General features: G+C 65.5%; 1 protein-coding gene across 6 annotated transcripts in view; it reads left to right on the forward strand.

The window, feature by feature from the left end:
- The window catches only part of RBBP8NL (RBBP8 N-terminal like), an 18,185-nt gene extending 8,007 nt beyond the window's left edge, over positions 1–10,178 (forward strand). For 2 of the 6 annotated variants that reach the window (XM_034641393.1, XM_034641392.1), the window contains 13 exons: positions 1,914–2,059; positions 3,055–3,097; positions 3,651–3,746; positions 4,092–4,273; positions 4,676–4,748; positions 5,100–5,230; positions 5,382–5,464; positions 5,647–5,813; positions 6,243–6,957; positions 7,226–7,358; positions 7,829–7,899; positions 7,999–8,128; positions 9,595–9,952. In XM_034641393.1, the coding sequence (XP_034497284.1) occupies positions 1,999–2,059; positions 3,055–3,097; positions 3,651–3,746; positions 4,092–4,273; positions 4,676–4,748; positions 5,100–5,230; positions 5,382–5,464; positions 5,647–5,813; positions 6,243–6,957; positions 7,226–7,358; positions 7,829–7,899; positions 7,999–8,128; positions 9,595–9,755 (2,046 nt within the window). In that variant the 5' untranslated portion in view covers positions 1,914–1,998 and the 3' untranslated portion in view covers positions 9,756–9,952. Of the gene's footprint in view, positions 1–1,913; positions 2,060–3,054; positions 3,098–3,650; positions 3,747–4,051; positions 4,274–4,675; positions 4,749–5,099; positions 5,231–5,381; positions 5,465–5,646; positions 5,814–6,242; positions 6,958–7,225; positions 7,359–7,781; positions 7,900–7,998; positions 8,129–9,594 lie in introns of those variants that run through there. The other 4 variants (XM_034641395.1, XM_034641396.1, XM_034641394.1 and 1 more) reach the window with 4 other exon arrangements.
- The last annotated feature ends 2,598 nt before the right edge of the window (positions 10,179–12,776 follow it).

Genomic DNA, 12,776 nt, shown 5'->3' on the forward strand with positions numbered 1-12,776 from the left:
CGGGCGGGTCCTCAGAACACGTTAGGGAGCCCCACCTTCCCACCACACCCCAGCCAGCCCTGCCCAGCTGGCTCCCACAGCCACTGCAGGACCTCATTCTGTCCCCCGGCCGACGCTTCCCGGTGCTCTGATGCTCGACCCCAGGTGCACAGAGCCTGCCGAGACCCAGACTCCAAGGTCCAGTCTCCCTCAGGCGGCTCCGGAAGCCCCAGCTGACCCCGACCTGTGGCTTCTCCTGAAGCCATGGGGTCTGTTCCCCTCAGTCAGGGATGCCCCCCAGTCCCACGCCCAGAGTGACCACCACCCCAGCGCCTGAGAGCCCAGAGCATCATGCCTCTGCCGCGCTCCGTGTGCATGAACCCCACATCAGGCTGGCTCCCACCGCTGGGTGCCACGGCGTCTGGCCCCTGAGGGCGGGGAGTGGCCATTCCTCCCAGCAGAGGTCACTGGCCGTGGTGTGTGGGGGTTCCCAGTTCGGGGCTGCTCCTTGGTGCTGCTGCAAACTCGTGTGTTGTGTGTTTTCTGTGTAAACTGAAATTCAGATGAGACACGGTTACCTTGGGCAGCCACGGCGAGAACTTGGGCCCAGGCAGGACTGATGGGGCCAGAGGCAGGTGTGAGCAGAGGCCTTTGGGGGCCTGCACCACGGCTGGGCCGAGAGTGTGTCCTCAAGGAAAGGGGTGGCGTGGGCCCCGGCGGGTGCGGCGAGGAGGGAAGGGTGAGGTCTGGGTGGACATAGGAGGCAAGCAGACAGTCGCTGCTGACCAGCGGGTGTGGGACACCAGCAGGCGAGGGGTAGGAGGCCAGGAGCTCAGCCGCCTGTTGGCAGGGCCCAGCCGACCCCTGGGCTCCTCGGGCCGAGGACCAAGATGGGCCGCCTCCCCCAGCCTGGTGGTGAGATCCAGAGAGGAAGAGGCAGGCTCTGGCCCCAGGTGGGCCAGGACAAGCCCCACTCTGTTCTTTGAGAGACTCAGAGCATGGGGCCCTGCTCCGCACAGCACCAGCCCCGCCGTGGGGCTGGAGGGCTTCGGCTCAGCCTCGCTAAATGCAGGCCAGCGTCAGCACCAGTACCACGATTACTCAGACCCGAGGCGAACACGGGCAAAGGAATGCTGGGGCCTCGGCGCCACGCACCACCCACAGAGCACACACGCACACACGTACACACGCGTGCGCACGCTCATGCCACCCCCGCAGCACACACACATAGCGCATGCACGCTCGCCCCCGGCACGCCGCCCGGCCCAGGACAGCACGCGGCCCGAGCGAATGGCAGCCCGCTGCAGAGGTCTGGGCGCGGTGGCCAGCACCCACCCCAGAGAGGGCAGCGTCCCTCCTCTCGCAGAAGGAGCTGGAACGGAGACTTTTCCAGAAGGGCTGTGCGTCTTGCAAGCAGCTCAGGTTCGCAGAGCGCGTCATGGGCGCTGGAGCCAGTGCGGGCCGGGCCTGGCCCCAGGGACAGTGGCAGGGGAGGGGAGGGGAGGTGGGAAGGGAGTGGGGACCCACAGCCCTGTGAGCTCACTCCTCCCAACTGGCTGCCTGCCTGAGACCTCTCCAGGCTGGCAGCGTCTCAGAAAGGCCTGGAAGGGAGCGAGGGCCAGGGTGCCCAGGCCTCGGGCCTCCGGGTCCCTTAATCCCAGTCTCAGGCAGTTGACCTCAGGGTGTGTAGGACCCAACTAGGTGCCTCTGAGGACCTGTGGGGAGGAGGGGGATGGGGTCAGCAATCAGTGCCCCTCTGCAGAGGGGTTCCTGCCCCCTCCTTGGGCCTCTCACTATGGGGCCCACCTCCTTGAGCAGATGAGGCTCGTGTGTGTTTCTGTAGAACGGCATCTGCACGTGTACCCACGTGGGGCCCCAGAGCCCACAGTCCCTTCCCAAGCCAACATGACCTCTCCCCTCTTCCTCCTCTCCAGGCTGGGAACAGAGGGGCAGTAGAGGCCGAGAGGCCATCGCTGTACCCTGAGCAAGGAGGGGTCTGGGCCAGAGCTGTTGGGAGCCATGGAGAGCTTCACAGAGTCACTCAACAGGCTGAAGGAGGTCCACGAGAATGAGGTCCGAGGTGAGTGTCGTGGGGATGGGTGGGCCAGGTCAGCGTGCTCCTACAGGTCACCTCCAACTCTTGCCAGACCTGGGGATCCTGCCTTCCAGGCCCGGACAGGGAGTCCCAACCCAGAGCCGAGAGCTTCCACGCATCGGCATCCCTGAGTGGGGCCCTGGGGGGTCTTCTCCTGAAGGGTCAGCTGACAGGGAGCAGAAATAATACCATGCCCCCAATGGAGAGCCAGAAGCTTGGGCAAAGAAGGGCCCCTCGCCCAGGGCGGGGCAGGGGGTGCTCAGCGTCCCACAGAAGTGTCATCACCCACCTCCAGGAAAGGGAGCTCATGGCTCTGGAGGCCTGTCCAGAGCATTCCAGGGTTTTGAACTGAAATCCCTCTGCTTCCCTGCAGGACCCCCAGGCCAAGCTCTGCTGTACCCCCTACACCTCTCCTTTCCACCCCCTAACTGCAGGGCTGGAGCCACCCCGCTGCCCTCACTCCAGCACCAGCCAGACCCTCCCAAGACCTTTCCCCAGCACTGACACACCACCCTGAGGGCCCAAAGGGCCTGGATCCCCTCACAGTGACCTGGCGATGCGGGGGGCTCTGTGGGCCAGCAGGCCCAAGTCAGACTGCAACTAGGGGGCAACCTCTTGCTGGGGTTTTCCCAAAGATCCTGCTTTATTTCAACACTGGCTGTGCCCCCCAAAAAACACACCTCCGGGACTTGGCCAGGTGGCTGGTCACTCCCAGTGTCAGGGTCCCTCCCAACCTCCAGGCAGACCCCAGAGCCAGAGACCCCAAGGGGTCCCAGGCATCCGTGAGACTGGATGGAAGCTGCCACCAGGTGCAGAGTGGGAGCCCAACAGGCGGGGCAGCCTTAGGGAGCAGTGAGGGGGTCCAGGCAGGCAGCGGGGGTCTACGGAGAGCCCTGCCTGACAGCCAGAGACAGGGTTCTGGGTTCTGGGTTCTGCTGTGTGACCTTGCCTGACCCCCACCCCTTTCCTTACTCCTCCAGGTCTGCAGAATAAGCTTCTGGAGCTGAACTCAGAGAGGTGCCGGTGAGTCAGGACAGACCCGGGCCCAGCGGGAAACCGATGAGAAAGACAGTGGCCACAGCCCAGGGCACTAACCCTGCCATCATCCAGTGATGCAGGGGGGAATCTCAGGCTCAGCGTGGGGGGTTGGGCGGAGTCACCCGTGCAAGGCCATGCCTCCAGTAGCAGGTGCAGCCAGGACTGGACCCTCCAAGCCCACCCGAGCGAACGGGGACTCTCCAGTCGGTGGGCAAGCCACACCCACTCGGGGCACCCGGGCTGCCAGCAGTGATCAGTAGGAATGCTGCTTGGGAGACCCCAAGGCCTGTGGGGCGGCTCCTCACATCCCCGTTTCACTACGGGGCTGCAGTTCTGTAACGCGGCAAGGGGCGCGCGCACTCGGCCGGTCAAGTTCCCGTCTGGGCTGCTGGGCTCAGCATGGCCCTTGCAAGGAAGTCCCCACAGCGGGCGCACCCAACAGGACCCGGCCGGGACCTACCCCGGGGGCGGGGCCAGCCCGGACACCGCGTGGGGCTCCCGGGCAGAGCAGAACCCCCACCTGGGCTCGTCCCCACAGGGACGCCCAGAGGGTCGAGGAGCTCTGCGCCAAGAACCATCACCTCAGGGAGCAGCACAAGGCGCTGAAGGAGAACGTGCGCGTGCTGGAGAACAGGTGCGCTCTGGACGGGGGGTGGGGCGGGCTGGGGAAGGGGGTGTTCGGAAAGGTCTGGGGCGAACTAAACCGGGCAGGGGTCTCCACGGCAGGACTCCCAGAGCCTTGCGTCAAGTGCATTTGCAAGGCTCCTTCCCAAGCTCAGCGGAACATGGAGCACTTAACCCACAGGGTAGCGGTGGGGTGGGGCTTCCACGGTTTGGGAACGGCAGGGGCTCATCTTGGGAGAAGGGCGGTGAGGGTCCAGCCCCTCTGGGGGCCTCAGTCTCCCGCCTCAGAGCGGCCTCTCACCCCCGCCCCCGCAGGCTGCGGGCTGGCCTGTGTGACCGCTGCATGGTCACCCAGGAGCTGGCCAGGAAGAAGCAGCAGGAGTTCGAGAACTCCCTCCTCCAGAGCCTGCAGCACGTCTTCATCCTCAGTGAGCCCCGCCCCCTGTCGCCCTGCACCTCGGTGTCCCCTCCTGTGGGGGTCCAGTGACCCCCAGGACCTGCTCAGCCTGACATGGGGTCTCGGGGAAACAGACAATGGTACAAAGCCCCAGCCAGCCCCAGCATGTCCCTCTGCGGTCAGCCACCTGGGCTGGGGGTGCCCCTGCCCTCAGGACCCCCAACCCCTCCCCCCTGTAACGAGATGGTCCCACAGAGCCCAGAGGTCCCACCTGCCGATGAAGAGCACAAGGCCCCTTTCCCTTGGGGGACGCCCCAGACAAGCTGGGTGCCAGGGGCAGGGGTGGGCTCCCACCACCTTTTATGGCCTCCAGGCTGGTGCCTTTCGCTCAGTAGCCTTGCCCATCCACTCATGCCGCCACCGCCAGCAAGCCCCAGGCCAAGTGCTGGTGGCCCAGTTGGGGACAGGTCACGGAGGGGAACTTCCCTGCCCCTGCCCAGCCTCCGCTCCCCTCGTCCTTCACTAATCAGTGCCTTTTGCAGCCAACGAGTTGAACCGGCTGCAGGGGGAGAACGAGACGCTGAAGGAGGAGGTGAAGCGTCTTCGGGGCCCACGGTAGGTGGGGAGGGCCAACAGCCTCAGTCCCCAGGGCCCTCCCCACGGCAGGCCCCCGGCACATGGCGCTGAGAGCAGGCTGCAGAACCATGGGGGGAGGTCCCCCGGCTCCGCAGCAGCTGACTCCAGAGACTCCCCTGGGGACACCGGTATCTGAGAGAAGCTGGCCCTTCGGCATGAGCCACTGATGGTGGAGCCCCAGGCAACGTCCAGTGAGGGCTCCTTCCTGGTCACCTGAGTGTCCCCGCAGGGCTGGCCTGGCCCCCAGGAGGGAGCCCTGACCTTTCTGATTGTCTCTGGGGGCGCGGCCCTCGCTCACCTTCCCTGTCTTTGCCTCCCCTCTGGAGTCAGGCTCAAGCCCCAATACAGGGAGGGTGCCTCGGACCCCCCCTCACCCCTACTACTCCCCTCCCCGGGCGCTCGGAAGACCATCACGGAGAAGACCCTGGGAGGCCACGAGGAGGCCGAGGACGACCATCCAGGTGCGAGTCCCCAGAGAGAAGCTGCTTTGAGGGACAAGAGACCGGAAACCTGGGTGCAGAGGAGCCTGGAGCCCTGGGGGGGGGTTGGGCTGAGCCTCCCACCCTCTGAGGGCCTTCCGATCCGCCCTGCCCACTGCTCCTCCTCCCACAGAAAAGTCTACGGGGTACAGGACATCTCCAGTAGCCAAAATCTCCCCGAGTGCCAACCTGCCTGAGACACGGGCCCCGGACATGGTGAGGACTCCTTTCTGCCGGGCAGCACCGGGTGGGAGGCTGGCAGCTGGCGGCCCTGATCTGTGCCTCACAGGGACCACCGGGTGGAGGCTCGGCTCGGGGTGGGGGGAGGGGGGTGGCCTGCCCAAAGTCGCAGAGAGAACGGGGGAGAGGGCAGCAGCTGACCCGTCCACCCCGTGCAGAGCCCCCAGCGAATTTCCAACCAGCTGCACGGGACCATCGCCGTGGTGCGGCCAGGCTCCCAGGCCTGCTCTGCTGACCGGGGCTCTACCAACGGGACACCCCCACTGCCACTGACCAGGAGCAGCCCGCCCAGCCCACCCTATGAGCACAGCCTCCCCCTGGACAGGTGAGGCCCCACCCACTGCCACCACCAGGAGCAGCGCCAGCCTAGCACCCCATCTCCGAGTCCGGTCCCACCTTTCCCGAGGGGCCAGGGTTGGGCGGTGTGGGAGCAGCAGATGGGGACTGAGGCCCAGGAACCCGTGTCAGAAGGAGTCTAAGACCACCCTCCGAGTCTGAAAGCAGCATACATAGGTAGGTCAGGGACACGCAGGTAGCCCAGGCTCCGAGGAGAGAAAGATCTCCGTGCACAGTCCCCCTCAGAGCCCTAGGCCCCGGGTCACCTCCGGCCCCTCCACAACCATCCACGTGGGCCTACCCCTCTCTGCGACCTGCCTTGTGACCAGAGGCAGCTCGCCTCTGGGCCCCAGGCCCTCGCCTGTGAAACGGGGGCTAACCCAGGGCCACAGGAATTGGGCTTCTCCTTATCCTGCAGCTTCGTGCGGGCCTCCCGGGCCCCCATCACGGCCTATGAGTCCCTGAAGCGCTCCCTCCAGGCTGACCGCCTCTGCCTCCTGAACCGCCACCTGTCTCTGCACCTTCAGAGCTCACACTGCAGCCCCCAAGTCCCCGCCGCAGCCCCCAGTGGTCCCCGGCCCCAAAGCCTCAAGGCTGGGGAGACAGAGGCCTGGGAGGAGCCGGTGGGCCTGCTGGGGCTGCCGGGGGCCCTGGTGGACGTACGAGACCCTCGGCTGGAAGGGGCACTGCACCTGCTCCTGGCCCAGCAGCTGCGGACACGGGGGCGGCCGGGCAGTGCCAGGCTGAGGGGCCCGCCCACGCCAGGGGGAACCCCACCCTCCCCACCAGTCAGCTCTGACTCGGAAGGCCCCCAGGGCGAGGCAGCCGGGGCAGCCCTCTCTGGAGGAGGGCACACACGGCCCACAGGCGTGGGCAACCCCAGGGGAAAGGAAGCCACGGCCACACAGGACTATGTCCCAGACAAGCCCCTGGACCTCTCCGAGCGGGGCCGGGGCCGGGATGCCCCCAAGCCTTCTGACCGGCTGAGGTCCCTCAGCCACCCAAGTGCCCACACTCCCAGCCCGGAGCCACCCCAGGGAGTGGAGCCACCTGCCCAGTCTGGACCCTGGGGACTCAGTAATGGCACCACGGGAGCCAGGGTTCCGGAGCCAGAGGAGCCCACCATTCCTGCGGTAAGGGGCCCACCCCTGCTCTTGGCCTCCACGTATCCCCAGCCCAGGCCAGCATCCCGCCGGGGCCCAGGCTGCGCTCCTCCCTCTGCGCCATCAGGCCGGTCGCCCGTGAGAAAGCCTGGCACCTGACATGCACTAGAGGGGAGATGGCTAACCTCTAGTGGCAGCCCCGGGCACAGCCAGAGTCTCACAGGCCGTTCCCAACACTGGGCTGGGGGCAGGGCAGTTGCCCCAAATGAATTCAAGCCACTTACTTGCTTCCCCCCAGGATCCCTCCCAACCTCTAACAGGGCCCCACCGAAACATGCCCTCTCCAGGCGGGACGGGAGCTGAGGCGAGAGGGAGGCCAAAACCTCCCGCCGACCCACACGGGCCGGATGCTGATGGCCCCCCAGGTAAGGGTGAGTACCTGGGGTCCTGAGAACCCAGGAAGTGGTGTCATAGTGGGAAGGGAGGGGCAGTGGTCAGCATCAGCTTGGGGGGAGGGTCTGTCTTAGGGCCCAGCTCAGTCCCCTGGGCTGCCCGGCCAAACCCTGGGTCTAGGGCTTGGCACCCAGCTGCAGACCCAGAGAAGAGGCAATAGCCCAGGACAGGCACGTCTCCGATCGTAGGTAGTGAAGGGGAGAGCATCCTAGCCATTAGGACTTCAGGCCAGGTAGTGAACTCCCTGTCACAGAGCAACCAAGCATGGGGACAGCCCAGCTGGCAGGGTCGCTGCAGAGGGGGCGGGAGATGCTGGAGGGTCACCCAGTCCCTCTGTGCCTCAGTTTCCTTCAGTTGTCACTCCCAGTCTGGTCTGCTAGAAAGGTCTATGCTTCTGCTAGGCTCCAGGGCCCCCAGCCTGGCCTGACCCACACCCTGCGTCCCGCAGAGCTCAGCAAGGCCCAAGTGCAGGGGCTGGAGTCAGACGAGCTGGACGAGTCGGACCCCTCGGACAATGAGGTGGGTTCCCCAGCCGCACACTCCGGTGGGGCCACTGAGCCAGGACTGCCCCAGGCTTGGGGGAGGGTCCTCTCCTGACCACACTCCCACACCCCTCAGGTGGGCCTGAGCTCCGAGGTGGGGGCCAAGCCGAGCACGCCAGGAGAGGGGCCCAGGTGCTTCTGTACCAAGGAGCGCAGGCAAGGCCTGCCGCAGAAGAGGAAGCGGGCCTCGGGCCCATGGTGCGAAGGTACGGCGGCCGGGGCCTTGGGGGGCAGGGGAGCAGCCAAAGAACCATGCCCCCACCCCACCTTTCTGGCTGCTTAGAACCAGAAACCAGCCCTTGAACCTCTCCTGGTGCAGGCCCCTTAAGAGGAGGGACCCAGGTCAGGATAGCATGAGTCCTGGCTCTTCTCAGCCTCAGTGTGCAGCCTGAGCCGGTGTGGCCAACCTGAGTCTCAGTTTCCCCCCAAAAAGGGGGCAATGCCAGAGCTAGCGTGAGATTTCAGCAGGATAAGGCTGAGGACATTGGCTCTCACCATCTTTGTCATCAGGGCAGAGGGGCCTCCTGGGCCACAAGCAGCCCCCAGGCCTGGGAGCCCTGAAGCCCTGCCGCTCTCCCCGTCCCTTGTGGTGGGGGGACTCCCAGCCCCTCCTGTCCACCTTCGAAGAGGAGCGGCTCGGAGGGTGCAGCCCTCTGGGTGTGGAGGTGTCTGCTCCTGCTAAGGAGGCATCGGGGCTGCTCAGATGTTGGCCAAGGGTGGTGCCTGCGGGCTCGTCCCCGTAGGGCAGCGGGAGCAGCGGGCCCTGGCCTGAGGGGAGCGGCACGACCTTGGCATCTGCTCGGGCGCAGATGCAGCTCCGCGGGCGCCAGGTGCCTGTGAACGCCTGAGCTCCGAATGGATGCCGCCCCAGTGCTTGTGCAGGCGGGCCCACGACGGGGGGCAGGCTGGGCTGCGGCCACCACCATATGCCACTGTTGCGGGGAAAGTGACGGCGGCTGGTGTGTGCCGGAGCACGCGGCGGAGGAGGCTGGCACGCCTGTCTTATTTCAAGCCACTTCCTGCTGGGCGTGTCGGGAAAATCTCCTGGTGGCCACAGTGCACAGGGGTGCTAGGGCACCCCCGCCCGGAGCCAAGCCCTCCCCGTCCCCGGTCCTCCCTGCTGGGGCTCCCAAGCAGGTACCAGAACCCTGCAACACACACGCCGCCGGTCAGTGAGAACGGGGCCCTGACCCGGCCTGTGGTTGGCACCGCCAGCGCCGAAGGCAGCGCCCTGCAGAGGTTCAAGGTGCCAAACAGTAACCACTGCCTTGGGGCTCAGCACCCTGCCCTGGGATGGCCATCGCTGTTTCATAGATGGGAAAACTAGCCCTCAGAGAAGTGAGATGACCTGCCCAAGGTCACAGAGCTGGCATGTGGGGTCAGGATTCCAACTTGACTCTTCTGACCCAGAACTTGAGCTCGTTCTGCATCAGAGATGGGCCCAGAGCCCAGCATCTCGGCAGGACCTGCCTGCAAGGGTCCCAAGGACAGACGGCCCTCCCCTGTACCCCAGGCCCATGGAGGCACCCCCCACTGCCTTGGGCACCCTAAGAGCATTTACCCAGGAGCTTGATTTATCCAGAAGGTCCCAGACCTTCAGCAAGGCATCCAGGCACTGGGGCCAGATGGACTTCAGGGTCACACACCTGCAGAGAGCCCACCCTCCCACCAGGTGCCCACACTCACCCTCCAATCAGACCAGCCCTGCCCCGGTGTCTGCTGCATCCAGAGACGAGTCAACTCTGCCAGTGCGGGCTTGCAAGGGCTCAGCTCCCCTTGCCCAGATCCTGTCCACGGGGCCCTGGGCAAGAACCCAGCATCGCAGTGAGCTAGACAGACTACTGCCAGCCCACGGCCGGGCTCCCGCCTAACCTCGGGCCACTCTCCGCAGCCTCCAAGAAGCTTCCAGCGGGGAGAAGGAATCCAGGGGAGCCCCTGACAGTGCACGAGGGGCCCGGGAGCCCAAGGCACCCTGAGGACAGCAGCCCTTCACCCAGCAACAGCAGCTGGGAGGAGACTTAGCAGGCTGCTCCCCGGAGAACCGCAGCCTGCCCAGACACGGCTCCCCACCCGACCACCAGCCCAACAGCCGGCCCAGCCCAGGGCAGGAGGGGACTGGGTCTTGGCCCGTGGCCACAGGGGCTGGGAAGGCCGAGAGGGGGTCTTTGGCTGGTCGTTTGAACCCCAGCATTCGCTCTCCTGGGGGAAGTAGGGTTCTGGGAGGCAGGGGAGGCAGGGGTCACTCAGGCTCCAGCCCAGGCCCCACCCCAGCTGCTCATAGGCAGCCCTTCTGGGCAGTGCCCCCACCTCTCACCATTGTAGACTCCACTGGCATCCCTGACTCCCAGGGCCCTGCTGCCTGGCCACCCCTTCCCCGACGGGGCACGAAGCAAGAGCGGTGGTCTCAGGCGCCCCCTCGTGGAGTCCCGCAAACACGCTGGGCGGTGAGGATGTGGGGCACCCAGCAGAGGTGGGACAACCAGGATCAAAGGTGTCAAAGGCGGCACGTTCGGCTGGCAGACTCAGGGGTCAGCTGGGTCTCCACCTGCTTCCACATGGGATTCGAGAGGCTCTGGAATGCATCCAGGCCAGGGAACAAAACCAGCCCCATTTGCAGAGGGTACCTCTGGGGAGGGCTGCAGGGAACAGAACAGGAAATGCACATCAGCCCCCACAGGGTCCCCTCCTCCCTGACCATTCTTGAGGCCCTGACCCCACATCTGCCACTGACGCTGAGCCACTCGCAGGGCCCCAGGGTGCACCCTTAGCGCTCAGGGATAGCCTGCTCCCCCAACCGTTCTCACTTCTGGAGGGTGTGTCTCAGAGCACCCTCTGTGCAAGGAGCCTAAGCAGGTCCCCAGGCCCCATCCCAGACCCACTGAATCCGGTCTTGGGGGCAACCCTGCACATGGAGTTTGAGAAATCTGAGAACTGCCCGTTGCAAGGCAAAGGCAGGAGACCGGGTGATGACTGGGCTGGGTGAGGCCTGCGGCAAACTGGGAGCACAGGCCGGACCATGGGAGCACCACTCCGCCTTGCTCACTGTGGCCTGCCTGCCGGCCGGCCCAAAAGCCAAAAGAACTAAGTTCCCAGGAGGGAGGTGTAGGGGTGTGTATGTGCATATGTGTGCGTGAGTGTGTGTGTGAAACGTCCCGTTGTTAAAAGTTACTTTGATTTTTCTGAAATCAAATAAAAGCTGGGTGCTCCATTCACATCTGACTTGTAGGCCAGGGCTGGCTCAGGGGTACCCTGGGAGGTGGAGAAGCCACATGGGAGCCCAGGGAGACTGTACAACAGAGCCTGCAAAAAGACCACATTCCTCCCCGTGTCCCCCCAACACCCTCAAAATGTCACTCACTGGCAGCTGGCCGAGGAGAAACACCCCAGGGCCCAGCTCTGTCACCACGCTGCAGACAGGCACGGGTGTGGAGCACTCCTCCGTCACTCTGTCCCTCCATGAGCCCCTGGGCACAGCACTTAACAGCCCTGCTCTCACTCCTCCCTTACCAGAGCCCCACGAGGCACACACCACTAGCACCCCCACTTCACAGACAGAAGCTGAAGCTCAAGGAGGGTAAGGAACTCACCCAAGGTCGCCCAGCTGGCAGGTGGCCGAGGAGGCTGAACCTGGAGCTCAGGCTCTTGGCTCCCCGCTCCCCGTGCATCAGCAAGCAGCAGCAACAGAGGGCACTGTCAGTGGGCACAGGGACTCCCCAAGAGGGGCCTTCAGGGTGCAGTTCTCCTCCCCAGGAACACCTGGAGGCACACGTTCAGCCCCACTTTCTACCTGATGGGAAACGGTCCACTCCATCCCAAGCATGGGAGAGGCTTTGAAGACCACTTTGGAAGGGCAGAGGGAAGAGGAAAGAGGTCAGGCTGGACACTGGGGGAGGCTACCGGTGGTGGCAAATGAAGATTAGGAGGAGGGGACACGGCCACTGTGAGAGGGGCTATGGGATCCGAAAGGGGAGCGGGCCATACAGTAGGCCTCACTTGGGACAGGAAGGTCTCTCGTGGTGTCAGCCCTGCCCCGCCCCACGCCCTCTCCAGCCCGGGCAGAATATATGCTGGGCATGCTGGGCAAGGCTGGGTGCCAAGCATCTACACACAGAAGCGAACCCACCAGCACCTGCCCACATCTGCAGCCTGGGGACGCCCCCTCACGGAGCCAGCTTCATCCCCACAATATCCTGAAGTCACAGTCCCAGGCAGACAGCTGGAGGGGCGGCAGGACCCTGTCCCCGCAAAGACACAGGTGGGCTCCTGGAGGCTCCAGAGGCAGCACCAGAGCACGGAGCCTCCTGCTGTGAAGAGGCACCTGGGTCCAGAAGAGGAAACAAGGCCTAGGCGCCACCAAGGCTCAGTCACTGCGCTGAGGGAAGTGCAAGACTCTGCCTGGGACCAAAGGCCCAGCACTGCCCCCACCTGCCTTCCAGGCAGGTCCCTCTCCCTCCAGAGAGAAGCCAGGTGGCACAGCCCGCCATTCCAGGGAGCCTCAGGGGCTCCTCAAGGGGATGGTGCTCTACACCCTGAACGCCCCGGGTCCCAGGGCAGGCGGCACAGCTTCAGCCCCCCGCACCCCGCACCCCAGCCGCTAGCAGGGACCCACACCCCACAGGAGACGAGCGCTGGAGCCTGAAGACTCAGGCTCGACGGAGGCTGACCATGAACGCCGCAGCCTCGCAAGGAGAACGGGGCGGCGGCTCCCCGTAGCCGCTGCTTCCGAGGCGGGGATTCGACCCCGGGCCAGCGCCACCGCCGGGCCCCAGGCCAGGCCCCGCGGGGCCGCCTGGCCCGCGGGCGCCCGGCTCCCGCTCCCTCGGGGCGCAGCGGAACTGCCTCTAGGACCCAGGG

Source organism: Ailuropoda melanoleuca, chromosome 13 (assembly GCF_002007445.2).
Source record: "Ailuropoda melanoleuca isolate Jingjing chromosome 13, ASM200744v2, whole genome shotgun sequence".
NCBI classification, from domain to species: domain Eukaryota; kingdom Metazoa; phylum Chordata; class Mammalia; order Carnivora; family Ursidae; genus Ailuropoda; species Ailuropoda melanoleuca.